A 24,932-nucleotide genomic window follows, 5' to 3' on the forward strand; every position below is an offset into this window, starting at 1 on the left:
TGTGTGAGACCATAGGCATGTATGTGTAGAGGTCAGAGAACAGCCTTCCCAAGTCACTTCTCTCCCCATACCATAGGTTTCAAAGACTGAACTCAGGGCATCAGGCTTACATGGCAAGTACTTTTACCTGCTGAGCCACCTTGTCAGCCTGAATTCTTACGTTTTTTTTTTTTTTTTTTTTTTTTTTTTTTTTTTTTGTGTGTGTGTGTGTGTGTGTGTGTCTGACTTTTTACCAAAGTGCCAAGCTGCTCTCCAGGCCTGCTGGCCTGTGTTACATCTCTACAGTTTATAAGGCTCTATTGCTCCTGGTGCTGTTTGCTGTTTTCTGCCTTTTGCATTGCAGCCATCCTAGTGGCTAAGGAGCAAGTGTTACTGTGGTTTTGCTATGCCTCTTCTTGAAGGATGCTTTTAAAGACAGGGAGCACTAGGTCAGACAGAGCTATCTGGGTGTTTATTTCGGGCCTTCTAAGAGACTCCCTAGGGAAGTCTGGAGTGGGTGGTGTTTTCCTGAATGAGGTTCCACTGTGGGCTGGGAACTCAAAGTGTCAGCAAACTAACTGGCCAAGTCCTTGTTTCTGTAAATAAAGTTTTATTGGAAGAGAATCACGCTCACTGATTTGCAGATTGCCCCTGTCTGTGCCCACACTGCAGGCACAGAGCTGGTGTCTAGGGTGGAGATGGATGCCTTGCAAAAACTCAAGCATTCACTCTCTGATCATCCAGAGTGTGGCTTGCACAGCTCAGGCCTCAGAGATCCTGGTGCACAGGGAGGCATCGGCACCATGTGTGGGTGACCCTGCTGTGGGCATGGGGACAAGGAGGCATGAGGTGTTCTGTAATATCTAAACTGGAGCATGTGGGCTGGGTAAAGCTTTGTGGGCTTGGGGGACTTGAAAAGGAGGATCCCTGAAGAGGAAACAGGAGAGTGGGGACAAGCATGGGGCTGATGGGAAACTTGTTTAGCACTGAGGAAGGTTCTACAGAGACAAGAAGCTAGCAGCAGCCCAATGTAGATAACTTCACACCAAGTTCGTTCTCTGACTGTGGACCTTCCTTGGACTCTGGGAGTCCTAACTCTCACCCACAAGATGCACTTCTGATCTGGCTGCCCCCAGGACAAGGCATTGACATGGAAGAGGGACCTCACTCTCCATCCCAGCTTGGTTGGGGGGTCCTGAACCATGGACATTCTAGGAGCCCCTCAGGCATGGGAAGAGCTTAAGAACTGAGTTCCCTTTCCCAGAAAATTGTGAGTAGAACCTGCTCAGAAGAATTTGGAGGCAGCCCTGGCTCCGCTGGAGGGGCCAGCAAAGCACACTTGTTTTGGTGATGGGCCTTTTTTTGTTGTTGTTGGAGTTGGTTGCTTTGGGAGACCAGCACGGCTATTTATAGCCTAGCCCCTCTGCGCCAGCTTTTAGGGCGGTCTCCACGTTCCTGCCAGCACTTTCCCACATGGCAGGTTAAAGAAAGGTGATCTGTTTACAGGCTCTGTGAAGGACATGAAAATGAGGCATCCCGGGGGAGGGTGGGAGCTGTTCTTTGCACGGCTCTCTCAGGTTCTGATGGAGGAAGAACAGAAGGAGAGAAGGGGCAGGCAGTGCTGGTCTCCAACTCTGCAGCCTCTGGTCAGAGTCACCTCATTCTAGGAGGCTGTTGCCTTATGCTCAGAGCAGAGCCAGCACCTAGTGGGAAAAAAGAGCGAGGCTGGAAGAACCCACCCCCGGAAATTCCAGATACTTCCTTTAGGCCTCCAGAGATAGATAGACGTTTGAAGCCCAAAACACCTTCCCCTTGATAGGTCTCCACTGGACACCTGGTGTCAGCCAAAGAACTTGGCTCCAATCCCACAATCCCACCTTGGACAACTGCTTCACCAGCCTGGGCCTCAGTTTCACCATTCAAGAGTGAACTGTCAGCACTCCATATCTGGTGGATCTCAGGTTTCAAGCAAGCACAGACTGAAGATACTCAGAGAAAAAGAATTGCATCTGTCCTGAACATGTTGAATTTTCTCCTGGTCCCCAAACATATCAGCTGTTTGCAGAGCATCGAGGCGTTATAAGTACTTGAGAGGTGATTCAGAACATGAGGCAGACCACACCGGGCTCTGTGTAAATATGTCACCATGTAATATACAAGGGTCTGGCATCTGCAGGGTCAAGAGTCAATGCCCCATGGCCATAGAGGATGATGGAACTAACTCCCTGGCAGTAACTGTGCTATAAAGATAGAATAAAGTGAGCTGGGTACCCCTGGGCCTGACACAGCCGTCCACCATCAGCTTCTGTTCATTCCCTCTCGGTCTCCAAATAGGGAGGCACATTGTGTACTCTGGGCTTGGTTTTCTTCTTTTTCTGTGGAAAGGTTCTTTCCATCTCTCCCCTCATACCATCACCCTCCTGTGTCTGGAATTCTTCCTACTCTCAGCTTCCTACCCCACCCCCCACCCTGAGACAGGGGTTTCTCTGTGTAGCCTTGGCTGTCCTGGACTCAATTTGTAGACCAGGCTGGCCTCGAACTTACAGATATCTGTCTGCCTCTGCCTTCCTGAGTGCTGGGATCAAAAGTGTGCGTTACCACACTGGGCTTCCTGACAGCTCTTGTGCTCTGTGTCCCTTTAACCCTCTCACTCCTCTAACTCGAGAGCTTCACTCCCTGAAAAAGCCACCTGGCTGAGGTCTCAGCTCCCATCCACTCCCCATAGGTCTCTCCTGCAGAGCGAAGCCCTCTGCTTTGATGGTGGGCACACCAGCCACTCAATCTCACATTCCCTCTTCCTTTTTTCCTTGGGGGTGCTCTTTTCCCCATGCTGCTCTGCCCCTCTGCTTTGTCTGTGCTTAATTAAGGTTTTCTCTTCCTTTCTGTGTCCTGGGCTCAGGGCTCTAGGGAGTAGTTGCAGGCTGCCTCCCTTTTCCAGCTCTCTCAGAAAGCCCCAGAAAGAGATTTAGGTACAACCCTTTGGCCTTCCTCTTTTCCAAGCTTTGGATCCAGAAACCGAGTGGCAGCCTCTGGGTGTGTCAGTCATTATTTCCCACCTTGAGCCATCTGTGCTGTTTAGGTTGTTTGTTTGTTTGTGTGTTTGTTTGTTTTAGGTCAGCTTGACACAATCTAGAGTTATCTGAGGAAAAAAAAAACTTCATTTGAGAAAATGACTCCATCTACTGGCCTGTGGGCCATTTCCACAGTGCATTTTTTTGATTAATGCTTAATATGAGAGGGCCCAGCTCACTATTGAGTGGTACCACTCCTGAGCAGGTGGTCCTGCATGGTATAAGAAAAGCAGGCTGAGCAAGTCATGAGGAGCAAGCCAGGAAGCAGTATTTCTCCATGGCCTCTGCTTCAATTCCTGCCTCTAGGTTTCTGCCACAACTTCCCTCCATGGTGGACTAAAGGTTTAGATGAAATAAACCCTTTCCTGCCCTTGCTTTTAGTCATAGCATTTTATCACAGAACTAGAAAGCAAACTAGGATGCCATCTTGTCTTAAAAGAATGGTGGCCACCCACCGTCTTTTCCCCTGCCTCACTGCTGTTCTCTTGGGCCTGCCTTCCTCATCTGAGGGGTCCATGACTCTTCTCATGCAGTCGCCTTCCATCTCTGGCACTTTCAAACTCACTCCCCCCCTTACCACTGTCACTTCCCACCTTGATCTCAACCTTCCCCGTTTACTTCCCTAACTAAGGTGAAATCTTCTGTGCTGGGTACCCCACATTGCACCCTACTGCCCCGACTTTATAACCCATTCTTCCTGAGGAACCTGAAACTGGGTTTCCAGAGGTACCTGTCTGACCTGACAAGGTACAACCCGTCTGTAGACCCTTCTCATCTTCTACCGCCTTTGTGGGGTACAGCCAGCCCCATACTCTGCAAGGCTCACACCCTTTCTCGCCTGTACCTCTGCTTTGGCACTGGCCACACGTTCCCCACTGTTTCAGTTCTAGCCTCCAGCTTTTGCTCTGGGTTCACTTTCTGCCCCCCAATGCCTCTCTCTGTCTTTTTTTTTTCTAACTTTCTTCCTACTTTTTGGTGCTCCCATCAACCCCCACATTCTGATACTGCTGTTGACCCTAGTGACAATGTGTTGACCTACTGTGTCTTGCAGCTTCACTGTCTCTTCCCTCCATGACTGGCAGTTTCCCTGTCTCCTATTCCACTGGGTCCTGAACTCTTATGGGTCCTCTAGATTGGCACAACACCCACCATCCTGGTGGTGTTTTAGTAAGCACTTGAATATAGCTGTCCACAAAGTAGTGACAGGCACTCTTTACTCCTTTTATCCACTGTGCAGAGGTGTGTGAGACAGCTCTGGAATGTAATGATGATGTTAGGGCTCTGGGAGACCCAGTGGCTAGCACAGAGGCTTCCAAGTTCCCACCTAAGCTCTATTAATTGCAGTATGACTATAGCCAACTTCCTTAACAGTACCTCAGTTTCCCCATCCTTGTAGCAATAGTATTAAGTGTCCCAGCCTCAAGGCTCCTGGGGTGGATTCTATGCTTCTATGCCTGGGCAGTCTTTGGAAGGAAGCACCATTAATTTCTTTTTGCAGATGAGAAAGCTGAGATCCAGAGAGGTGATGCTCCCCCACCAAGGTGGATCACCTGGCGGGACACAGAGCTGGGCCTGAGCCCAGCTGTTTGGTATGTGCCATGGGCTGGAGATACCTAGCCTTCTTCCTCTAGGCTGATTTCAGCCTCCAGGGGAAAGTCTGCAGAAATATGCTAAGAAGTGCTCTCTGGATTTGCTTCAGTGCCAGCACGGAGTGCTCAGTTAGCGTGACTTGCATACGCTCATCTCCCCAGGGATCTCTGGCTAGTCCTGAGTGCTGAGTGCGTCCGCTCCGGGCACAGTGTCCAGAGGTCCGGTCCTGGGTCCTTGCCGGCCAGCATGTTGGCAGCAAGCTCTTCCTCATTCAGTGGCCTCTTGTGCTCCAGTGCTTTATCGGGGAGGGTCATTAAGAAAGCTTTTTCCCAGGAAGAGCTGTGCCTTCCCCGAGTCTCTGCTGTGGAGTGCCCCAGCCCCCATGCTCTCAAAAGCTGCCCTTGTGGGTTTCAAAACAGCCCCACAGCCCAGCAAGCTTAGAGCCCCATCCACTGAGCCCGGCTTTTTGCTCCAGAACCTTCCGAGTGACAATCAGCATCAGTTCAATGTAAAGAAAACAGTTCGAAGATGTTTCCAAATAGAGTCTGATGGAACAAAAGAGCAGTTCATCCGCTGTGGCTTTTTGTGTGCTGCTTCCCAATTGGGGAATCAAGATTGTTCAAGTTAAGTGAGGGGGCGCCAGAGCGGGCTGTTCAGGCCTCTGAGGCTTGCAGCTTCCACAGTGTAAAGAGGGGAAGGGAGCCAGCTCACTCCTGGCAGGCCTGCTCTCTCCTTCCTCTCCCTGTCCCTGCGTATTTTCAGACTTCAGATCTCCACAGTTCAACAGGCAAGTCCACCAATATGAAAATATGCACACACACACACACACACACACACACACACACACACACACACCTACTAGCTGGATAACCTGTATGTTTGTTTTTTTTTCATGAGCTATCCCAAACCTAGAATAGATAGATATAGAGAGTGCCATGTCACGTCCATGCACAGGGAACATAGGTCTTCTCTGGATTATTCATTCTCACCAACCAGGGGGCTGTCCTTTGGAGTGTTTAGACTAGCATCTGCTCCTGGGTCCCTAAGATGTGAACAGGAGAGGCATCGGGCACCCTGAAATTCTCTGTACAATTTAGGGAGAGATACTTCTAGGGAGTAATTCTATCTCTGTAGCAACTCTTTAAAGGATCCATTACACAAGAGCAAGGAAAGAACATCGTTGCTTTCCACCTTTGCAATCTTAACTGGGGAGGGGGATGCTTATTTCTGTGGCAAAACTCAATCTGTCCTAACTGCTCCAGCGGGCCCAAAAAAGCTTCCTGTCAGAAATGATAGTTAAGACATACTTTGAAGGGTGAGTGGAACTGAACCAGGAGAGGAAGGTAGAGGAGATTTTTTCCCCCAGTTTGTGTCAAGAATAAGGCAAAGTAGCTGGGTGCAGTGGAGCATATATCTGTAATCCCAGAACTTAGGGAGGCAGAGGCAAGCAGGCTTCTGTGAGTTTGAGGCCAGCCTGGTCTACAGAGTAACTCTAGGTCAGCCAGGGCTACACAGAGAAACCCTGTATCAAAAAAGACAAAGCTAAAAATGACTCAAGTGACAGTTATAAATCTCTTCTCCATTACTAGTGTCCTGCTCCTGTTGAGTCCAAACATTTCATTTAGTAAGAAATCCATGTAAGACATGGTCCAGATGCTTCTTGGTTTCTACACTAGACTCTCTTTAAGGGTTTTGAAAAGACTCATAAGGTCTTTGTGAGGTGTGAGAGCCTCAGATGAATTCAAGCTGAGGACTGCTAAAGCACTTGAAGCAAGAACCATGGTCATTGTTGGCCCTGGCCAGCCGACTCCTTTCTTCTCAATTAACTTGTACCCCTTATGTCTAGCTTAGCCTAGTTGAACATAATGACTTTCTATGGTAGCGCCCAGCACGTAGTAGGCCCCTAGCACATGCTAGGCCCCTAAAAGAAAAGTTATGTACTGAGGGTGGTTGCTCCGGTTTCTTCTAGCCCTGAGCTGGTTTCTAGTAACCCCATGGCTGCCCACAGTCTGATTTTGTTTGGGGGCCTGCCTGATTTCTCCAGCAGGGGCTGGGGCTACCGGGAGCCCGCTGACCAGTGCTAATTGGTGTCATTGAGTAATTAATGCAGAATCAGGCCCGAGCTGATTCCCAGGGAGACAGACACTGAGGGTGGCTTTCATGCTTGGTGGGATGGGAGTTCCTTTCTCCGGGGACATTCTCAGAGCACTGAAGGCGACTGGCACCGTCTGGTGGGGGTGGCTTGGCAGCCAGAATGGGGTTCGTGGAGCAAGTGTGGAGGGGGTTTGTGCTGGTGCCACGGTTGGACACAATATGGAGCGTGGCAAGTTTGACTTTAAAGAAACACAACCCCAGGGTGGGCTCTGGGAGCCAGGCATGCGTCAACGCTGAAGAATTGATGGGCTCCTGGAGAAGGCCATGGCGGGGGAATTCACAGTGTACCTGGTATCCTTGATGCTCTATGGCCTGGATCCTCTTGGTAGGGGAACCTCTCCTAGGGTCCGTCTACCTCTTGGCATGGCTCCTTCCTCTGCCTACTCCTCCCACCATCCACTCTGCCCTCTGTGCCCCATGCCTCCATCCCCCAAGTGCACCACACTCTGTCTCTAGAGGTTTCACTTAGCCTAGAACAGTTTCTACTCCTTCCTTCCGGGTTCAGGCCCTGTGTCGCTTCTCCCAGGAAGCTTCCAGAGGCTCCCTGCTGCAGCGAAGATGGGTTGAGTTAGGTTGCAGGAACAAGTGCTCCAGAGGCCTGAGTGATGCGAACCGTGGTCTTCTTTTTATCACTTGCACTGTATCTTAGGCAGTCCTTTAGGCATGGGGCTTCCAGAAGCCTCACCTTGACCCTCTTCCATAACTGCAGCAAAGGGAGGGAAAGAGAGCTGGAGACCCATGACCCCTGGTTCTAGAAGCTTCTCTCTGAGTTGACATGGATTTCATAGTCCTTTGGCCACCGTTGAGTTCAGCAGGACAGCGATGAGTAGTCTCCTCTTAAACGCGCAGACTCGTGCAGTCTCCCGGATACACCAGACTTGAATCCTAAGCCCACTGTGCCACACGTGTTTTACTTTTTCTCCAGAGTGTGGTTCCACAAAGACACAGGCTGTGTCTTGTCCTTCTCAGAGGCCCCCTGCCCGGGCCAGGGTCTCACAGTTGGTAAATGATGAAGGACGGAGGGTGGGAAGGCATTGAAAGGCAGTCCGTTCTTGCTCCTCTATTACCGAGGCTCTGCCACAGGTAGGGCACAGTGGGCCATCTTCAGCCCAGTGACTCCCCACCTTCTCTCCACAGACGCCGGGTCTTGGCGATATCCGACGGTATCGAGCATATTGGGAACCTCCGATGGGAGCTGGCACTGTGTCTCCTGGCGGCCTGGACCATCTGCTATTTCTGCATCTGGAAGGGTACTAAGTCGACTGGAAAGGTAAGAGGTTAACTTTTGAGCAGCGAGGTGCTAGCAGACGATGGTTTCTGCAGAAGCTAAAAAAGCGGCCTATAAATTACCAGGAAGCTCTAAACGGAGAGGTAGGAGAGCACTGGACAAGGAGCCCATCTGGGAGCATGGAGCTCCTCCACACGATGCCACACCCTTCAGTGCTATTCTGCTCTGCTTTAAGCTTTGGTTTTCTTCTCTGTGGAACAAAGCTTTAACCTACCTTTCTGAGTGAATCAAGAGTCACATAGGTAAGGCAGGATAAGATGTATTGAAAACTGAACTATGTCAAATAGCTAGGACTATTACTATAATTTTTATGCTGCTGAGCCTGACTCCAGGAACATTCTAAAGCAGACAATGCTGGCCTTCCCACTGACCACCCTAGATGTCTTTATGTCTCATGTTCCTATAGCCTTGCTGTGCCATTTGTACCCAGATCCTCCAGGGTCACAAGGGAGGAGAAAAGGAAGATGGTGGCCTACTCTGAGCTGCCTGGAAGTTGAGTGTGTGTCCTCCCCTGCACACTCCCCTGAGTGTGTGTCCATGCCAGTGCTCAGAGCCTGGTCCACAGCCTCTTCCAATCACAGGAGAGCTGGAAAGTGCAGGGATCCCTTTGGTCACAGCAGTGTGGACTGTGCCACTGATAGAGGAATAGAAGTGTGGCATTTGTGGACATGTCTACTTCGTTTGTGTAATTTACAAAAAAAAAAAGGCATTAAAAGAAAAGAGTTAATTTACTGGCAATGCTTAGAAATCAGGTGTTCTGGTTGGCCAGTCCCCCCCATGGTACCTTGCTGCTCCCGCTTCTGAGGCTGAGTAGCAAGGCCATTAGCCTCCTTTCTGGAACTCATTTTATTTTCTCATGAGAAATAGGAAATGAAACATTTCCTGTAGCAGGGCCTCCCTGACTCCATCACTCTTCACGGATGTGGGTGACACAGGTAGTTGCTTGTCACCTGTGTTCTAAGTTCTTGACTGGGGCAAGGGCAAGAGATGAAGCCTCCATGAGTAGGAGGAGCAACTCTGGGTGCCCATTGTGAAAGCTGCTCCTCTGAGGCCCCTCAGAGGTGGGTGGGGTGAAGAAACTGCTAAGGCATGGGAGGCAAGGTGGCCTGCAGGAAGGAATCCGGGAAAACACAGAGACACAGAGGAATGATACATGGGTGAAGCTGAGGAGGCTATCACAGAGGTGGCTGAGAACCCCAGCTAGCAGAACAAGGATGTCTGTGTCCCTCCAGCCATGTGATCTGCTCACCTTTGCCTTCTGTGGGTTATGATGCCATAAAGGCAGTTGGATTGCTTTCTCTGTTTTGCAGATATGGAATGCCTGTGTTTTTGCTATACTTTAGATGGCTGTCTCACTCTCCCCTGTGCCCATCCTTGCTGCCTCCTCTAGCTGAAGATGAGGATAGCTGGATGGTTAAGAGCCAGGCTCAGCAGCTGGAGAGCTGGCTAAGCAGTTGAGGTTGCTCGGTGCTCCTCCTGAGGACCTGGGTTCAGTTCCCAGAACCCATATCAAGCGGCTCCCAGTCTCCTGAAGCTTCAGCTCCAGGGCATCTGATGCTCCTGGCCTCCACAGGCACCTGTGCTCTCACATGTGCACACATACACACATACACACGCACATGCACACATACATACATGCAAACCACACAGTTTCAAAAATAAATCTTAACACCAACAGCAACATCTGGAATCAGAACTTGATGCCCAGGTCTGCCATTCAGCAGCTGTTCTAGAGCAACTGGGCTAACTTCTCTGAGGCTGTTTCCCTTCTATACAGTGAGGCGCAGGTGCTGACTGCATGGTGAGAATGAAGGGTGTGAAGTTGCGCGTTAGGGCTGAACAGTGTGGGGAGCTCATGGGCAGCACTGGCCAAGTGGGAGTTTTCAATAATCTTTTATAAAGATAAACTATCATTTAAGGAAGGGTTTCTGAGCCGGGAGGGATGGTACATAGCTATAACCTCAGAGCCTGGGAGCCTGGGCAGGAGGGCCAAGTTCAAAGTCTGCCTGGGTTGTATAGCAAGACCCTGTTTAGAGGAAGAGAAGGAGGAGGAAGAACAAGAAGAGAGGGGAAGCAAAAAGAAGAGAAATATTAAAAGTGGTTTCTGAGTCCTGCTGTGGACTAGCATAATTCAGTGGGCTTCACAGTTTTATTACCTGGCTAGCATATCGTGTTGGGGAGCGGGGCATCAGAGGACAGGTTACTGGAACCAGTTCTCTTTCAACCGTGTGCTTCCGAGGGATCAAACAGGCTTGGCAGCGAGTGATTTTCCCTGATGAGCCATCTTATCGGCCCTCAACAGTTTTCTGAAAGTGAGGGAAGTGCACCCTGCACCCTTCCACCTTAGGTGGGTGGAAATGCCTCAGGAACCCTAGGGGAGGGCTGTGTTTAGGTAATGTAGGTCCAAGTACTGGCTCTTGGAGCTCGTGCTTACTTTGGTGGCCTTGGCTAGGCAGCAATGATATGTGGCATGGGGAGAGCTGAGCCAACTGGGGTTTATGTACAGGAACTGCTGATAAGAGCATGTGGTCCCAGCAAGACACGTTTGCATTCAACCCTTGCATGAGCAGTGTGCTGTTGTCTGGGGTTGTGGGAAGCTCATGTGTTGGAGAACTCCTATTGGGTAACTGGGCCCTGAAAAGGGCAGGTGCAGTCTGGGGGATTTCAGGCAAAGATGCCAAGGAAGAGGAGAAGCAAGCATATCTTTAGCCATGCCTTCTCTCTTGGTTCTTCACTTGTGGGGTCAGGGTACGGATGATACTTCTGCCTTCAACATCCCATCTCCCTCTTGTAGGGAGTTAGTGTTCTGTCGCACAGGTGGAAAACCACAGTCTGAGTGACCAACCATTCCAGTCACAGGTACCTTGTGACTGTGCCTCTACTTCAACTCATTTTGCCCTCTGCCTCTCTTGTACTCTCTCTCTCTCTCTCTTTTTGGCTTTGAACTTGCTGTGTAGCTGAGGATGACTTTAAACTCTTATTCCTCCTGCATCCAACTCCTGAGTGTTTGGATTACAGACGTGTGCCACCACACCCACTGGCATGTACTTGACTAACACGTAGACTGTTGGAGTGCCATGAGGAGCACGCCTTCCTCGCCCCCCTTTGTCACATCTTTGGTAGAAGTGAAAACCGCAGCTGCAGTCATAACCAGAGTCCTTGGTGATGTGTTACCATTCTCTGGTATGGATCTGTGGCAGATGCTCCACTCAGGCCTTGGAGCAACCCTGCAAGATGGTTAACCTTGTTTGCAGAGGCAACAGATTGAACAACCAACTCAAGCAGGCAGCAGCAGATGGGGCTGACATCCGAGCACTGGGGGCTACACAGCCCACTGTGTAAGGGCACCGTCATAACACCTGTGGCATCCCAAGGGCAGTGATGGCTTTTTTGTGACCTAATTAGAAGGTGGTTAGGGAGACTGCTTAGATACCTGGGAGTTGCTGCATGTGTCCGAACAAGTGCTGTTCAAGGCAGTACTGATGCTGGATCTGGTGAGCTGACGGACCTTACTCTTGCATGCTGACTTCCATAGGATGCTCCCTGTGTCCCCAACACCACAGTGATATGCAGGGTAGGACTGTTTTGCCAGAACTAAAACTCCTTAAGTCATAAAGACCACATCATCCTGACTTTATGTATGAAGAAACTGAGGTATGGTGACAAAAAGGGACTTGTCCAGTGTTGCAGAGCAAATGTGTCAGGCCAGGCCCTGGGCTTTTTATGAATTGTGGGGTTCCAAGGTTACACTCAGAAACTTATGGAGGTATACTTGGTTTGAGGGGATAGTGTGTGGCATGGGTTAGCTTCTGTTTTTGTTTTGTTTTCTTTCTTTCTTTCTTTCTTTCTTTCTTTCTTTCTTTCTTTCTTTCTTTCTTCCTTCCTTCCTTCCTTCCTTCCTTCCTTCCTTCCTTCCTTCCTTCCTTCCTTCCTTCCTTTCTTTCTTTCTTTCTTTCTTTCTTTCTTTCTCCCCACTGCATCTTGAAGAGGAGTCTGGAACCCAGATGTTTTTTTGGGTTCTGTACAAAAACATACGAAAATAACACATTGGGTTGTCTGGGATATCCTGTGTGGGAAGTGGTTGCTTCTGGTCCCAGAACCTAGACCCTGGCCAGAACCATTTGCATGGCATTCCTGAAGGAGGGAAACATCCACTTTCCCTGGACTGTCCAGGTCTGGATGGGTCAGCACCTCCTCTTCATCTCCTTCCTGAAGATCCAGCATGCTTCCCAGAGTCAGAGCTTTTCTAGGTGACATGTTCATTAATGTGAGAAAAGTTCCTGGTCTCTCTTATCTCCAAATTGAACACTGCTCCTGGCTTGTGCACAGTTTGCTCAGTTCTTCCCATGGTCAGGGAGACAGACACTGCTGGCCTGCCCTCATAATTAAAGGGTATGGGAACAGATTACGAACATACAGATCCCAGGGGAAGCTGTGACATACCACAAGCAAAGTCCCCACAACACAGTCCAGCAGGGGACATGTATAAGAAGGCTGTGATGGGCCACAAAGCTTTTCTACCATTGGTAACTCCCTCAGAAGGCATGACACCACAGAGGACCTTCTGGGTCTAATGAGTAGTCCCAACTTCAGAACATGCTTCTGCAAGTGGAATGGGATGATGCAGGAAAGGGCTCTGCCGTGTGCCAGGGAAGACAGTAGACAGTGTGGTCCTCTCAATGAGCATGCAGTGTGCAGCCCTCAAGGGTAGGTAAGCGTGCAACCAGTGAGAGTGGGCATGCTCAGGTAAGCAGTTGCAAGTTAGCTCCTAGATGCTGGTCCTTGGTAATGCAACAGCTGAGCGAGTCAGATCCTGAGAATTTCTAGGGTCTCTAGAAAGTTAGAATTCAGTGTGTTCAACCTGAGGGCATCTTAGTTTTTAAGGTAAAACTCTCTTACAAGTCACAGAAGACCATAAAGTTGGCCCAAGGCTGCCCGTTGGCCAGGAGCCTTGCTAGCATTCAAAGTTAGGTCTTTACCTCTTCTGTACCCTCCGTGAGGAGCAGCTTGCAGATTCAAGGACAAGACCTTGGTTGTAGTTCAGAGCACACAGGAGCTTCTCATTCATTACTTTATTTTCCTGCCCCAGAAAAACAGCTCAGGTTTGGGGGCCATTTCTTCTTTCTAAAGCAGTGATTCTCAACCTTCTTAATGCTGTGACCCTTTAATAGTTTCTCATGTTGCGGCGACCCCTCCCAACCATAAAATTGTTGTTGTTGCTACTTTCACAACTGTAATTTTGCTACTGTTGTAAATCATAGTGATTTTCTTGTGTCCATGTTTTATATATCTACCAAGTTCATCATGCCTGCCTCTGCCCTTGGCTTCCCTTCTTGGTCCCCACAAGAGCACTAAATCATTTGGATCAACTCAACTAACCTGTCACCTGATTATCAGCCAAGTCTGCTGACGACCTTTGTACAGATAAAGCCACTTTTGTACATAGACCAACACACTCAAGTGCCATGTGTTCGATGAGGGACAAATTGCAAGTGAATTTGCAGGGTTCTCCTTTCCCTCCATCTCAGCGGAACACTGCATGTTCATCGGTGCTGTGCTTGCTGATCTTCGGCTTGTATCTCTGTGTACTTCAAAGCTTTTGTCTGCATTCTCCTGTGGTGGCTTTGCTCAGCCTTCATCTAACCCGATGGTTGCCCAACTGTGGGTGGCTTCAAGCAGACCCGACCCGCTGCCTGCATCTTTAAGCTGCACCTTCTCATGCCAGTGTTATCACAAACTGTGGGACCAAGGAACTGCAGGGGGCCATGGGGCCCACAACACCTCATCTGTAGGTCTAGAACCCCCTATTTAAAAACCCCAGATCCAAAACACTCCAAAATCCAGAGCTTTCTGGGGTCTGGTGGGAAACCAGAAGAAATTCTGAATAGTATAATTCTGTTTTGTGTACAAATTTACTGAAATATATAAGATGACCTTAGGTCATGTTTTAAAGATGCATAAGAGCATAGCTAAATTTAGCGTTTAGTCTTGGTCCCATACCCAAGATATCTCAATGTGTACAGTATGTATAAACACTCTAAGTACATACAAATAACCCAACTTTTAAAAAAAATTCTGAAATCACTAACAGTCCTAGCTGTAAACATTTTTTAGTAAGGTTAGCTACTCAGTCTGTACTCATGAGCTGCCCCTCTACAAAATACTTCGTAGCTCAATAGGCTAGTCCAGTCTTCTAAACTGGCTATAGGAACCATTTCCTTCTTAATAAGAAATGACTGAAGACTGCATGGCCTATTTCAACAGTGACTATTTGTGAAGGCTCCTTCATACATACATACATACACCACACATGAAATAAATAGATCTACGTGCATACCCACATTTACACACACAGACACACTCATACATGCGGCTGTGCACATACACATGCATGCACAGACACACATACATACACATATGCATGTGTTTATATGCATGTATACATATAAACACATGCATGAACATGTACACACATAAACCTGAACACATATACACATACATATACACACATTGCATGTATACATGTACACACATATATGTTTATATATGCAGAGACACATACTCACACGTACACATAGATACACACAATAATACATATACACACATGTGCATGCACATATACCCAGGCACATGTCTGCATATACATGCACATAAACATGTACACAAACATATACACACACAGACACATCTATATACAGATTGACATATACACACAGACACATGCATACACAGGTACACATAGATACATACAATCACACCCATGCACGCACATATACATACATACATAAGCACGCACACATACATGTGCCCACACAGGCAATAACACACATTGCTTGCTCTGGCTTCTCCCATGTCGGGATGCTCTTCCCTGTGTTTGAGGTCTGTTTTTGTGGCAGCGCTGGGGGTGCAGCTCAGAGCCTCGGGTGTGGTGGGCAGACGAAGCTCCTATCCCAGCCTAGCACTCATTTTTTAGGAAGCCTGATCCCTCTGTTCTTACCTTCACCCACCCAGTGAGTTACTGACGTTAGGCAGGGGCTCTTTCAAGTGGCAAGTGGCACAGACTGTGGAACCTTTAGTTTCCTGCAGAGGGAGGGAAATGAGTAACAGAGTTGCTGTTTGCGGAGTGATGGGATTTGGGAGGAGGATGCAGGAGGGGGTCCCCAGAGACAACGTGGGACACACAGCCTAGGGTCAAGTCACATTCCCCAGATGGGGAGGCTGTGATGAAGCCAGGAGAGCTGCAAAGCCAGGGCAAGAGTTGGTGATTGACAGACAAGAAGATGAGCAGAGACTTGAATCGGGCCTCCTGCACTGTGCAAAGGGGTGGGGCTTATCCTAAGGACTAGGAGACCTTTGAAGCAGAGGAACATGGTTGACTTTCTGCCTGTTGTTAAGGGGTTGGTAGAGGAGAGGCTGAAGGGATCACTGCTCCCAGATGACCAGGGAGGCAGTGGCAGGGCATAGGGCAGACAGAGGTCACACTGAAACCCCCTTCAGGATGGCATTGTTCTGCATAGACACTGAGCCCTTGCTGTCTTCCACCTTTTGAGCAGGGGTGGCCAGCCCAGCTTCTGGCTTGGACACTTGGCTGTTGGTAGATGGCCGTCCCATCCAGCAGATAGAATAAACCCTCAGGCTGTCTCCATGCCTCCTCTTCAGCTGGCATCCGTCTTTCCCTGCTCCTTCTGTCCTTCACCGTGGATGATTTATGGATTTTTCCCCCTCGTTTCCTGGTCTCCAGGAGCAGTGGTTGGGAGGGGAGGACCTATAAAAACAATTCTGGTCCCTGCCCACCTCCCCCTGCTGCCCCTTCAGAGGAAGCTGCAGGATTAGCCGGGATTTGAAGAAGAATCCTGTCTTTTCACTGCTCTAGGGCTCTGTTGTTACTCTTTTCAAAGCCCCAGGACACCAAGGCAGGGGGGAAAAAGTTAAAAAAAAAAGCCACACACACTCACACACAGACAGACAGACACCCTCACCCAGAAACAGCTGCAAACAGCCTTGAATTGAGTTTGTTTTCTTTCCCTTCCTTCATTCACCCAAAGAAGAGGAACTGGAGGTGACACAAGGACTCCCAAACAGAACGTGTCGTGTCGTCTGGTCTGGATGTTAGAAGTAGTGAGGACTGAGACTGAGCAGAGCCTCCTTCACCCAGACCCTTAACCCATTCTGTCCTTGGGGATGCTGTCAGAGTCCACAGGGGTCTGGGGGGGGGGATCAGGTGCATGGAGGCCCACAGAGGCAGGTTTTATAGATGTTGCTGCAGATGAAAACAGCCTGAGGGAGGGGGGCTCAAGAGTCTCTGTCATTCCTCCCACCACTGAAGCACAGCTGCCAGCAAAGGCAGAGAGTCCCACATGGACGATCTATGTATCAGGAGCACCCTGAAAAGCACCTCATGGGTTTAGTGAGGCATGAAGGAAGAGCGAAAGGGGCAGGGGAATTAAGGAGAGAGACGTGTTAGAGATTAGAGGACAGGTTCTGAAACAAACCTGGGCAGCCCTGCCTCCCAGCCCTCAAGCAGCCTGGGTGGTGCGGCTGTCCCAGTGGCGGGTGATGTCTGCTTTCAGAGAGGAAACTGGAGCGATCATGAGAGGCATGCAGAGCACCCCAGCAGCCGCCATGTGAAGATCCCGGCCAGGGGGCCCCAAACTCGAGGGCAAGGAAGCCGCGCTGCAGCCTCGGGATGCTACTCTCACTGCTGCAGTTTAGGAGAGGGGTAGATTGTGACATTAAGTCAAAAGAGTCCAGCGTCCAATTCAGCCCTTTCTCTGGTGTTGAATGGCTGGGTTTCACCTTTAGCAGGACGCTGGCAGCAAGGGGACTTGGAAGAGAGGAAGCTTTGCCACTCAGTAATACCGTCTTTATTAAAGCACAAAGGCCCCCCAAAGTCCGAGTGATTGCTTGTGGGGGGGCTGTTCTGTAGTCCCAGCCAGCTCTGGAGAAAGCCTGCAGGAGCTCAAGTGGGGCCTGGGCGGGGGGAGGAAGGCACTATTAACCCTTTCCAGCCCTTCCCTGGCACCTGGCACTGTGTGGAGGCCCAACCCTGTGTGGATCGTGGGTCTGCTAGGGACACGGGGCACCATCATTCTGCAAGGTGGACACAGAATAACCAAAGAGGTTCTTCTCTCATCAGAGACAGGCACTATGCTGTTGGGAAGCAAAGCCAGACCAAGCAGAGCTTTTGTTCTGCACCTACCATCACTGTCAGGCCCAGGCGATGAGAGGTGGCAGTCTACAGGCAGGAAGCAGGTGTCAGGAGTCCTGCCCTTTCACTTTCAATGGTGCTGTCAGTCCTGCCTCAGTTTCCTCTTTTGTCAAAGGGTTTTTAACAAGTGCAGAGCTCCGAAAGATGTGCTCTAGTGTGTAGCACAGGGAAGGATATTCTGTGCCACCCTGTGTGCATGGCTCAGGATAGGGTGACTTGTAGGCCAGCTCTGTGGATGTGGTAGAAGAACCGTAGTGAGGAAATGTCATAGGGGCACTAAGGTTGAGCCATGATGTTTCCCAGGGAGCTAGCAGATAGGTGTGGCCAAGTGACAAGTGTCACGTCATAAGTGTCCCCACACACTGGCACCTGCAGACTGTTGGCCAGTTCACTCTGTGGTGGATGGGACCCGCTCCATTCTCTCGGGGTCCTTACCACACGCCCCTCTTTCAGCATCACTGTTGCCACCACAATTAGCCCGTGCCCACTTGGAGGACAGGTGTGTGCCACACTGTCATGTTTTAGTCAACAAGGGACCGCACGATTGTGGTGCTGGAGCTTAACAGTGAACTGGAACGTTCTGTTACATCAGAGGCATTGTATGGTCACAGCACAGGTGAGCCTTCCCTGATAGTGCTGATGCTAGTGGGACACAGCGATTGCCCTGGCTGTGTAAAGCAGAGCAGGCAACTACACTTGGTGCACCCATGAGGATGTAGTTGGCTACGCTTTATAAATATATCTATATGCATACACATACATGTACATGTATGAATATTACACTTTTGATAGTAACTTTAGGGTATGGTCGTGTACACTGAACCAGGGTAACCGTAACACAGCCCTTATCCTCCCTCTTTGTTTCCTCCTTGTAGCCAGTGAACAAGATTGACTCCATGCAGGTCAGAGAGGCTAAGAACAGCCGTGACTTTGTCTCCAAAGGAAGTCACACAGATGCACAGGGACAAAGGACAATCGGACTGATTGAGTGGTCCAATGAGCATGTGAGGCCTAGTATGTGAAGAGACCTGATGGATCAAGGTGACAGGCCACAGCATTTACTGGGCAGTCACATGTTCAATCCCCCCCACATCCCCTCTACCCTCAGCGGCTCAGGAAACAGTGCTGTGAAATGCTGTCTTGGGGAAGAAGATGAACACGGGGACACCAGCTTTAAGTGGAAGGTGGCCGCTGATGGATGAGGAAGCATTGGGAAATGTCCTCCAAGCCATCTGACAGTGGTCAGACAGGAACAGGTTCCAGGTTCAGGCCCTTCCCACTGAGCTAATTTTCTACCGTGTTCCTGACATGGAAGCTTGGCATTCTGCCATCATCACCAGATTGAGCTTTACAGTAGGTTTCATGGGAGCACAGGATACACCCTGTAGGAATGGTGCTAAGGTGCAGAGAGGTCAGTGATGTACGGAGCCATACACCCAGCAGATGAGCGAGCGTGCGACCCATCTGTCAGGTGCATCTCAAACCAGTACACCCTACAGTCAGTCCCTTTGCTCATCAGCACACAGAGGAGAGCAGAGACCGAATGCCTCTGGCCCCTGGAAGATGTGGCTTTGCACGCAGCTCCGCCCTCCAGGTCAGGGTGATCTCTGACCTTTCTTTGCCTCTTGAGATGTAAGGAAACCTACCTTGTTAGGAGGTTTCTAGAAGATGTCGCGTGTTAAAATCCTCAAGGCTTGTGCGTAGCAGACACGGTGGCTACCTCTGCCGGGACTTTGAGTTTTCTCTGCTTCGCTGAGCTCATTCTCTGGTTCCAAGTAGGTGGGCAAGCTTGAGCCCCTCATTGGCAGATATGACCCTTATGCAAACAGTAACTGTCCACAGCCCAGTCATTGCTGTTTGCATCAGGTTGTTGCGTGGTCCTGGGAGGGCTGGAGCTGAGCCTACCTTTGGAGGGGAGGTGAGGGAGGTGGAGCCGAGGGTGGGTGACTATGGAGGTTGGGAAGCAGAGGCTGGGTTGGCCACCTAAGGTCCCATGGGCAGTGGGGAGCCATTGATGATGGCTCTTAAGCAGAAGTGTGTTTTTGGAAAGTGGAGATGGCACTGACAGGCCTCACACTGCGCTCTGTACTGTGGCAGCAGCTGCCTTCCTTCCTGTTTGACAAACTCAGGTGTATTGCGAACGAGAAACCCCAGTGAGAACCTTGGGGCAGGCAGTATTTCACTCTGCAGGAGCCAACAAAGTCTTTATCCCAATATATCAATTGTGTTTGGCTCTGTGTGTTGATCACAGCACTAGGAAGCGCCTGCTCCACCCCAGGCTTGCTGGTCCAGATGCTTAGTGCTTCTTAAACCACTTGAAGCTGAAGGGCCTCCTGCTCATAGCCTGAGATGGCAGCCCTACAGTCAGCCTGATCAGATGGATTCCAGAGAACCTAGCTGTGTTACAGAACAAGCCAAAGACAGCAGCTTTTCCATACAAAACATCTGCAAAGATGTGAAAAATTCTTTTGCTGGTGACCTAACACAATTGAGACCCACTGGCAGTGATTGTAACCATGAGGTGCACGCATGGATGTGAGACAAGATGGCTGCCCAGACTATCCAGGTCTGTTGCTGTAGGTTTTCCGTCTTAAAATAGTTCGGAGTCACCATAATTGCAATGGCCATAAACATGGCTGCTCAGGAGTGGTGCCTTGGTCAGGAGGATTATGTGGGTATTGGCATAGCAACATAATTTATCTGAAAGCAGGTGGTGATGGCATTTGTGGAAACCTCCTTTTTATTTAAGATGAGAAAGAAAGGAGAAAACAAAACCAACCAACCAACCAAACAAACAAACACAAGAATACTTGGCTATGTAAGGCCCTGGGTTAAATACTTAACAGCCCCAAATAAAACCTCTCAGTTTCACATAAAACAGACTTTGTGCTCAGTGGTGGGAACTTTTCTGCCTGCAGAGTTGCCTGGCCATTTTGAAACCTTAGGAAGCAGGGCTTTTGGTCATGTCCACTGTAGGTAGGGTTCTTGGATTTCCCAGTCCTTTGATTTTAATGTTGTGCTTTGGTCTCTGTGATATCAGGAAATTCCCCCACGTGTCTCTGGTTTGGCCCTTACGAGGCAGGACTGTAACCACCAACTTGCACTTTGCCATTTAACCTTCCTAAAGAATTCTGTAGCATTTATAGGTGTGCATGCCCATGTGTAATGAGATGTCAGCAGAAGGACCTGCTCCAGGTCTCATGGTGGAAATGAAGCATAGGACATTACTTGCTTGTTTTATGCAGCCAGCCATATTGAGTTGGAGTCAATCAGCAAGTGTTAAAACACCCATGTAGGCCCTGAGACAGTAGATGGATGGGCAAGCCTTGAGAGAAGTTGAGAATGCAGCTGGTCACCGAAAGGCCTTTTGACATTTTGACACAATGCTGTCCTATACAAAATTATTGGGCCACATTTATAGCTATCCTGGGACCCAAAAAACATAGCTTAGACATGTCTGGAAGCCAGGCTGTAACATGGCGTGGGTTCCTTCCCGTGGCGCCTCTGGAGTTACGGCATGTGAGTCGGTAGAGGTGACCATGGAAGGAGTGCAGGTCAGAGACAGTAAGTGCCAAGGTGAGAGAAAAAGCATGGGGCTAGCAAGTTCCCTAGAGTGTGACCCCTCCCATCTGCTTGTGGTGGCTTTGGGGGGGGGGAGCAGAGAAATTGATGATGAGACCCAGGCTGTAAGCTAGATGGCCAGAGCCAGGTGTGGTGCCACTGGAGAAAGGGAGAGATGCACTAGGAATGCAGCTGCAGGAGGTGATCTGCTCTTCTGAGTTCCTAGCAAGATCGGAGCTGCCCATGAGAACACAAGGGGGAGATGTCTGGGCTCAGAAGAGAGGCATGTGGAGTAGAATCACCTCACAGAGGTGAAGATTCTTCATCCAGGGCCTGAAGAGGCATCAGGGCTCCCACGAACCCCTAGGAATTCTATAAAAGTCAGGTGATTTGGGTGTGTGCACTTTTCTACGTTCCGGGTCCATAGATTATCACCTGATTTTTATTTTGTGGCCCACTCCTAAAAGGAGAAATGGTTGGCTGATGTATTTTACCTGAACTAAGTCATGCCATTATTTTATGCACTAAAAAGTGGGCTGCACCTCCCATCAAGATGGAACAGAAGTCAGGAGGCTGTCACACCTCGGTTGGGGCTACACCATGTGCTGGTCTTTGTGGCACAGCGACATGGACACTTGCTGCTATGAAGGTTCTCTCACAGAATCCTCAGCCTCTTGGGCTTTTGATTGCTCGTCAGAGCATTATCAGGCAATATGTGCGCTTAGGCCAAAGAAGCAGAACATGGTTTAGCCTCATTTGTCTGTAGTATCTTCTTTTCTTGGATCTGTAAAGTACCGGGTTGCCTCAAGGAAACACTGAATTTAAAAAAAGAAATGGACTCAAAATCATATTTCTAAAGTTTGATTTTCAGGATCGAATTCCGCCAGCCTATTTTGATACCTTTCTTCAGAAAGAAAAAAAAAGCAGTTCTTTTCCAGACATTTTAAGTATGTTATAACTTTGGTGTGTGCTATGTCATGGCTTGTATGTGAAGGTCAGAGGGCAATTTAAGGGGATCCATATTCTGTTCATCAGCGGCTTCTAGGGACTGAACTCAGATCCTCAGGCGTGGCTGCCAGTGCCTTTATCCACTGAGCCGTCTCACTGGCTGGAGACATTCTAAATGTTGACAAGCAGTCTCAATTATCTTAAGATCTTTTAACCAGGGACTGGACAGATGGTTCAGTGATTAGGAGTATGGGCTGCTCTTCCAGAGAACTCAGGTTGGATTCCCAGCTCCCACAAGGTGGCTCACAACCAACCACAACTCCAGTTCAAGAGTATCTAATGCTCTCTTTTTGCTTCCGTAGGCACTAGGCATGTACACAGGGCTGAGATGAATCGGGTTTACTGCCCCTGTAGTTCCTGGACTACTACTTAATAGGCCTCTTTTTTTTTTTAAATAAAGTTATTTGTCTGTGGTATTTGATGACAGGAACAGAAAATGGACAAATGCAGCAATTCGAAAGTGTGTGTTACGGGATAGAGGTATTGAAGCTATGTGAGCAGAGGCTTGCCCAGGAAGAGAACACAGGACAAGGTGGGCAGGTGGTGGTGAGTGTTGGGAAGCACCAATATTAAGAGATTTGGAGGGGAAGGAGAGTGAGTCCCAGAAGACCAAGGTGGGAGTGTACACTGGGGCTGGCCAGTCTGGTAAGGACAAAGATGAGAGTGTGGCGTGCTGGAGCTCCTGGAAGTAGCAGATCATGCTTTTCCCATTTCCAGAGCTTAATTCAAGCTGAGGGGACAGAAAAGGAAACTGAAGTCAAAGGGGACGCATGGGGCCAGAGCTTGAGAGGCATCATACTCCAAGAATAAGATGCAAGGAGGTGTAGGTTTAGGGGAGAATGTGAGGACTGCAGGTTTTAACATCTGTATTTGTAGGGCTCCCTGTGGAGTTGTGGAAAATCCAGGCATATCTAATCATAAAGGGCCTATAAAGGTGGGCCTTAAACTCTGGGGCTCCCGCCAGATGGTGAGTGGAATTAGGAGGCACCAGCCCATCCATGACCTCCAAGACTGTAGGAGGTGAAAGGCCTGGGGTGTGGCACAAGGGAAGAGGGCTTGGTTCAATTCTAACACACACACATGACATGCACACGTACCTTTAATCCCAGAATTCCAGAGCCATAAGCAGGTGGATCTCTGAGTTCAAGGCTAGGCTGGTTTACATAGAGAGTTCCAGGCCCTCCGGGGTTACTAGGAAGGGGTACAGGAAAGGAAAGTGGGGTATCTTTGTTTCCCATTGCTGTAATTAAATACCCTAGGTTGTCATTTACTTCACTGGTTTATTTCTATTTATCGGGGGAGAATGTGCATGTGTGTGGGTGTCCATGTTTGCGTGTACTCACACATATGTAGACACCAGAGGTCAACTTGGTGTGTTCATCCTCAGGAGCCAACCACCTTCCTGAGTCAGGGTCTGTTTCTTGCTGGCCTGATGCTTCGTATTTTGAGGCTGGGCTGATTGGCCAGCAAGCCTCGGTGATCTGCTTGTCTCCACCTTCTGCTCTTTACCACCATGCCCAACCTTTTCCGTGGATTCTGAGGATCAAACGCTGGTCCTCACGTTTGCACAGAAGTGCTTTGCTGACTGAGCAGCTCCCCAGGCCTGAGACTGAGTATTTTGTTCTTTGCTCATCACAGTTGATTGATTGATGCATTGATCAGTTAGTTGGTTAAGGAAATACATCACAAAGTGAACTGGGGCGCGGGCCTTTTCAGATGGGAGGGAGAAGCAGAAACAGAGAGGTGACAAAGGAAGTTTTAAGTCTGTCAGGTCAGAAGAAGAATCAGCCCAAAGAAACAGTCAGGCTGGACTTTGAAGGGTGGGCCTTGTGTTTTCTGAGGTGCTAACTGAGTAGCAGTGGGGCAGAAGAACAACTGAAAGAAGAGGGAGAAGAACCAAGGGAACAACTGAAACCAGAGAGGGAAGAAGATTCCTCTCTGCTGCGGGTCTGGTTTGACTGATGTGAGGCCTGTTTTCAGGAGCCTGGCAGTGGCTATGGCTTCCAACCAAGCCTTTGCTGTTCTCCACATTTCAGTCTTTACATGGGTGCCCAAGAGAGCCAGGACACACAGGGGGAGTGTTTCCTACCTCACACCCCCCCTACACACACACACACACACACACACACACACACACACACACACACGTGAATCCAGTCTAGCGAATGTGTACTTTTCTTGGTGCACTTGGTTGCTATGGCAACAGAATCCTTCAAGTCCAAGAAGATGGATAGGGCTTAAATCATTATTAGCTAAGGTACTGGGCATGTTTTTCAGGCAGTAAGCAATAGCTCTTAATACCAGTGTAAGCTTGGCTGGGCACAGCATGGACTATTTATGTCACTCGGGCTTGTTTTGAGATGGTTTCCATTTCTGAGGCCTTTATGGTGGAGATGTAAAAATCAATAGCATTGACTCCCTAGCTAATCTTAATTCGCCATGAAATAGGCTTAAACCCTTGCCTCCCGAATCTGGCCATCTTTCGATAGCCCATGGACAAGGATTTCAATTGGACTCAGCCATCCTAATGAGCGTGCAAAAATGCCTGCTGCTTCTGGACCGTGTCACCCAGCATGCGGAGCTCACTTCTGTCCCTGGAGGGGACTTCTTCCCAGGCTGACACATTCTGCCTTGCAGGGATTTGCTCTCACAGCAGGTTTTATATCAGGATTGGAGCCACGGGAGCTTGCTGTGCCCCTCAGAGCCCACCTCCAGGAGCTCTGAACCATCCTCCCATGGCACTGTGTCTGTTGTAGCCTCTCAAGGATGAGGACCTTATTCATTCATTAGCTTCAGCCAAGCAGAGGGCCTGGCCACGTGTGCTCAGCAAATCTGCCTGTCTGCAGATGGAATTCAGTAGAAAGACCTCAGATGGATGAACAGGGAAGCCTCAGTCCCATAGCAAAGGCCCACAATACACGTGTGTGGTGTTCACTTTAATCAGGATCTGAATTTCATATTAGTCTAGTATTTACCATGTGCAAAGGACTTAATAAGAAAAGCTTCAGAGCCTGTGAGGATGGATCCCACCCTTACCCTTGAGCAGCTTTGAGTAAAGGCTCAGGCAGATGTG

At 49.3% G+C, this 24,932-nt stretch overlaps 1 protein-coding gene across 1 annotated transcript in view; it reads left to right on the forward strand.

The window, feature by feature from the left end:
* Positions 1-24,932, forward strand: part of Slc6a11 (solute carrier family 6 member 11) — a 118,741-nt gene that overhangs the window by 23,884 nt on the left and 69,925 nt on the right. The window contains exon 5 of the mRNA XM_021637653.2: positions 7,932-8,064. Coding sequence (XP_021493328.1) covers positions 7,932-8,064 — 133 coding nt within the window. The remainder of the gene's footprint in view (positions 1-7,931; positions 8,065-24,932) is intronic.

Source organism: Meriones unguiculatus, chromosome 5 (genome assembly GCF_030254825.1).
Source record: "Meriones unguiculatus strain TT.TT164.6M chromosome 5, Bangor_MerUng_6.1, whole genome shotgun sequence".
NCBI lineage: Eukaryota > Metazoa > Chordata > Mammalia > Rodentia > Muridae > Meriones > Meriones unguiculatus.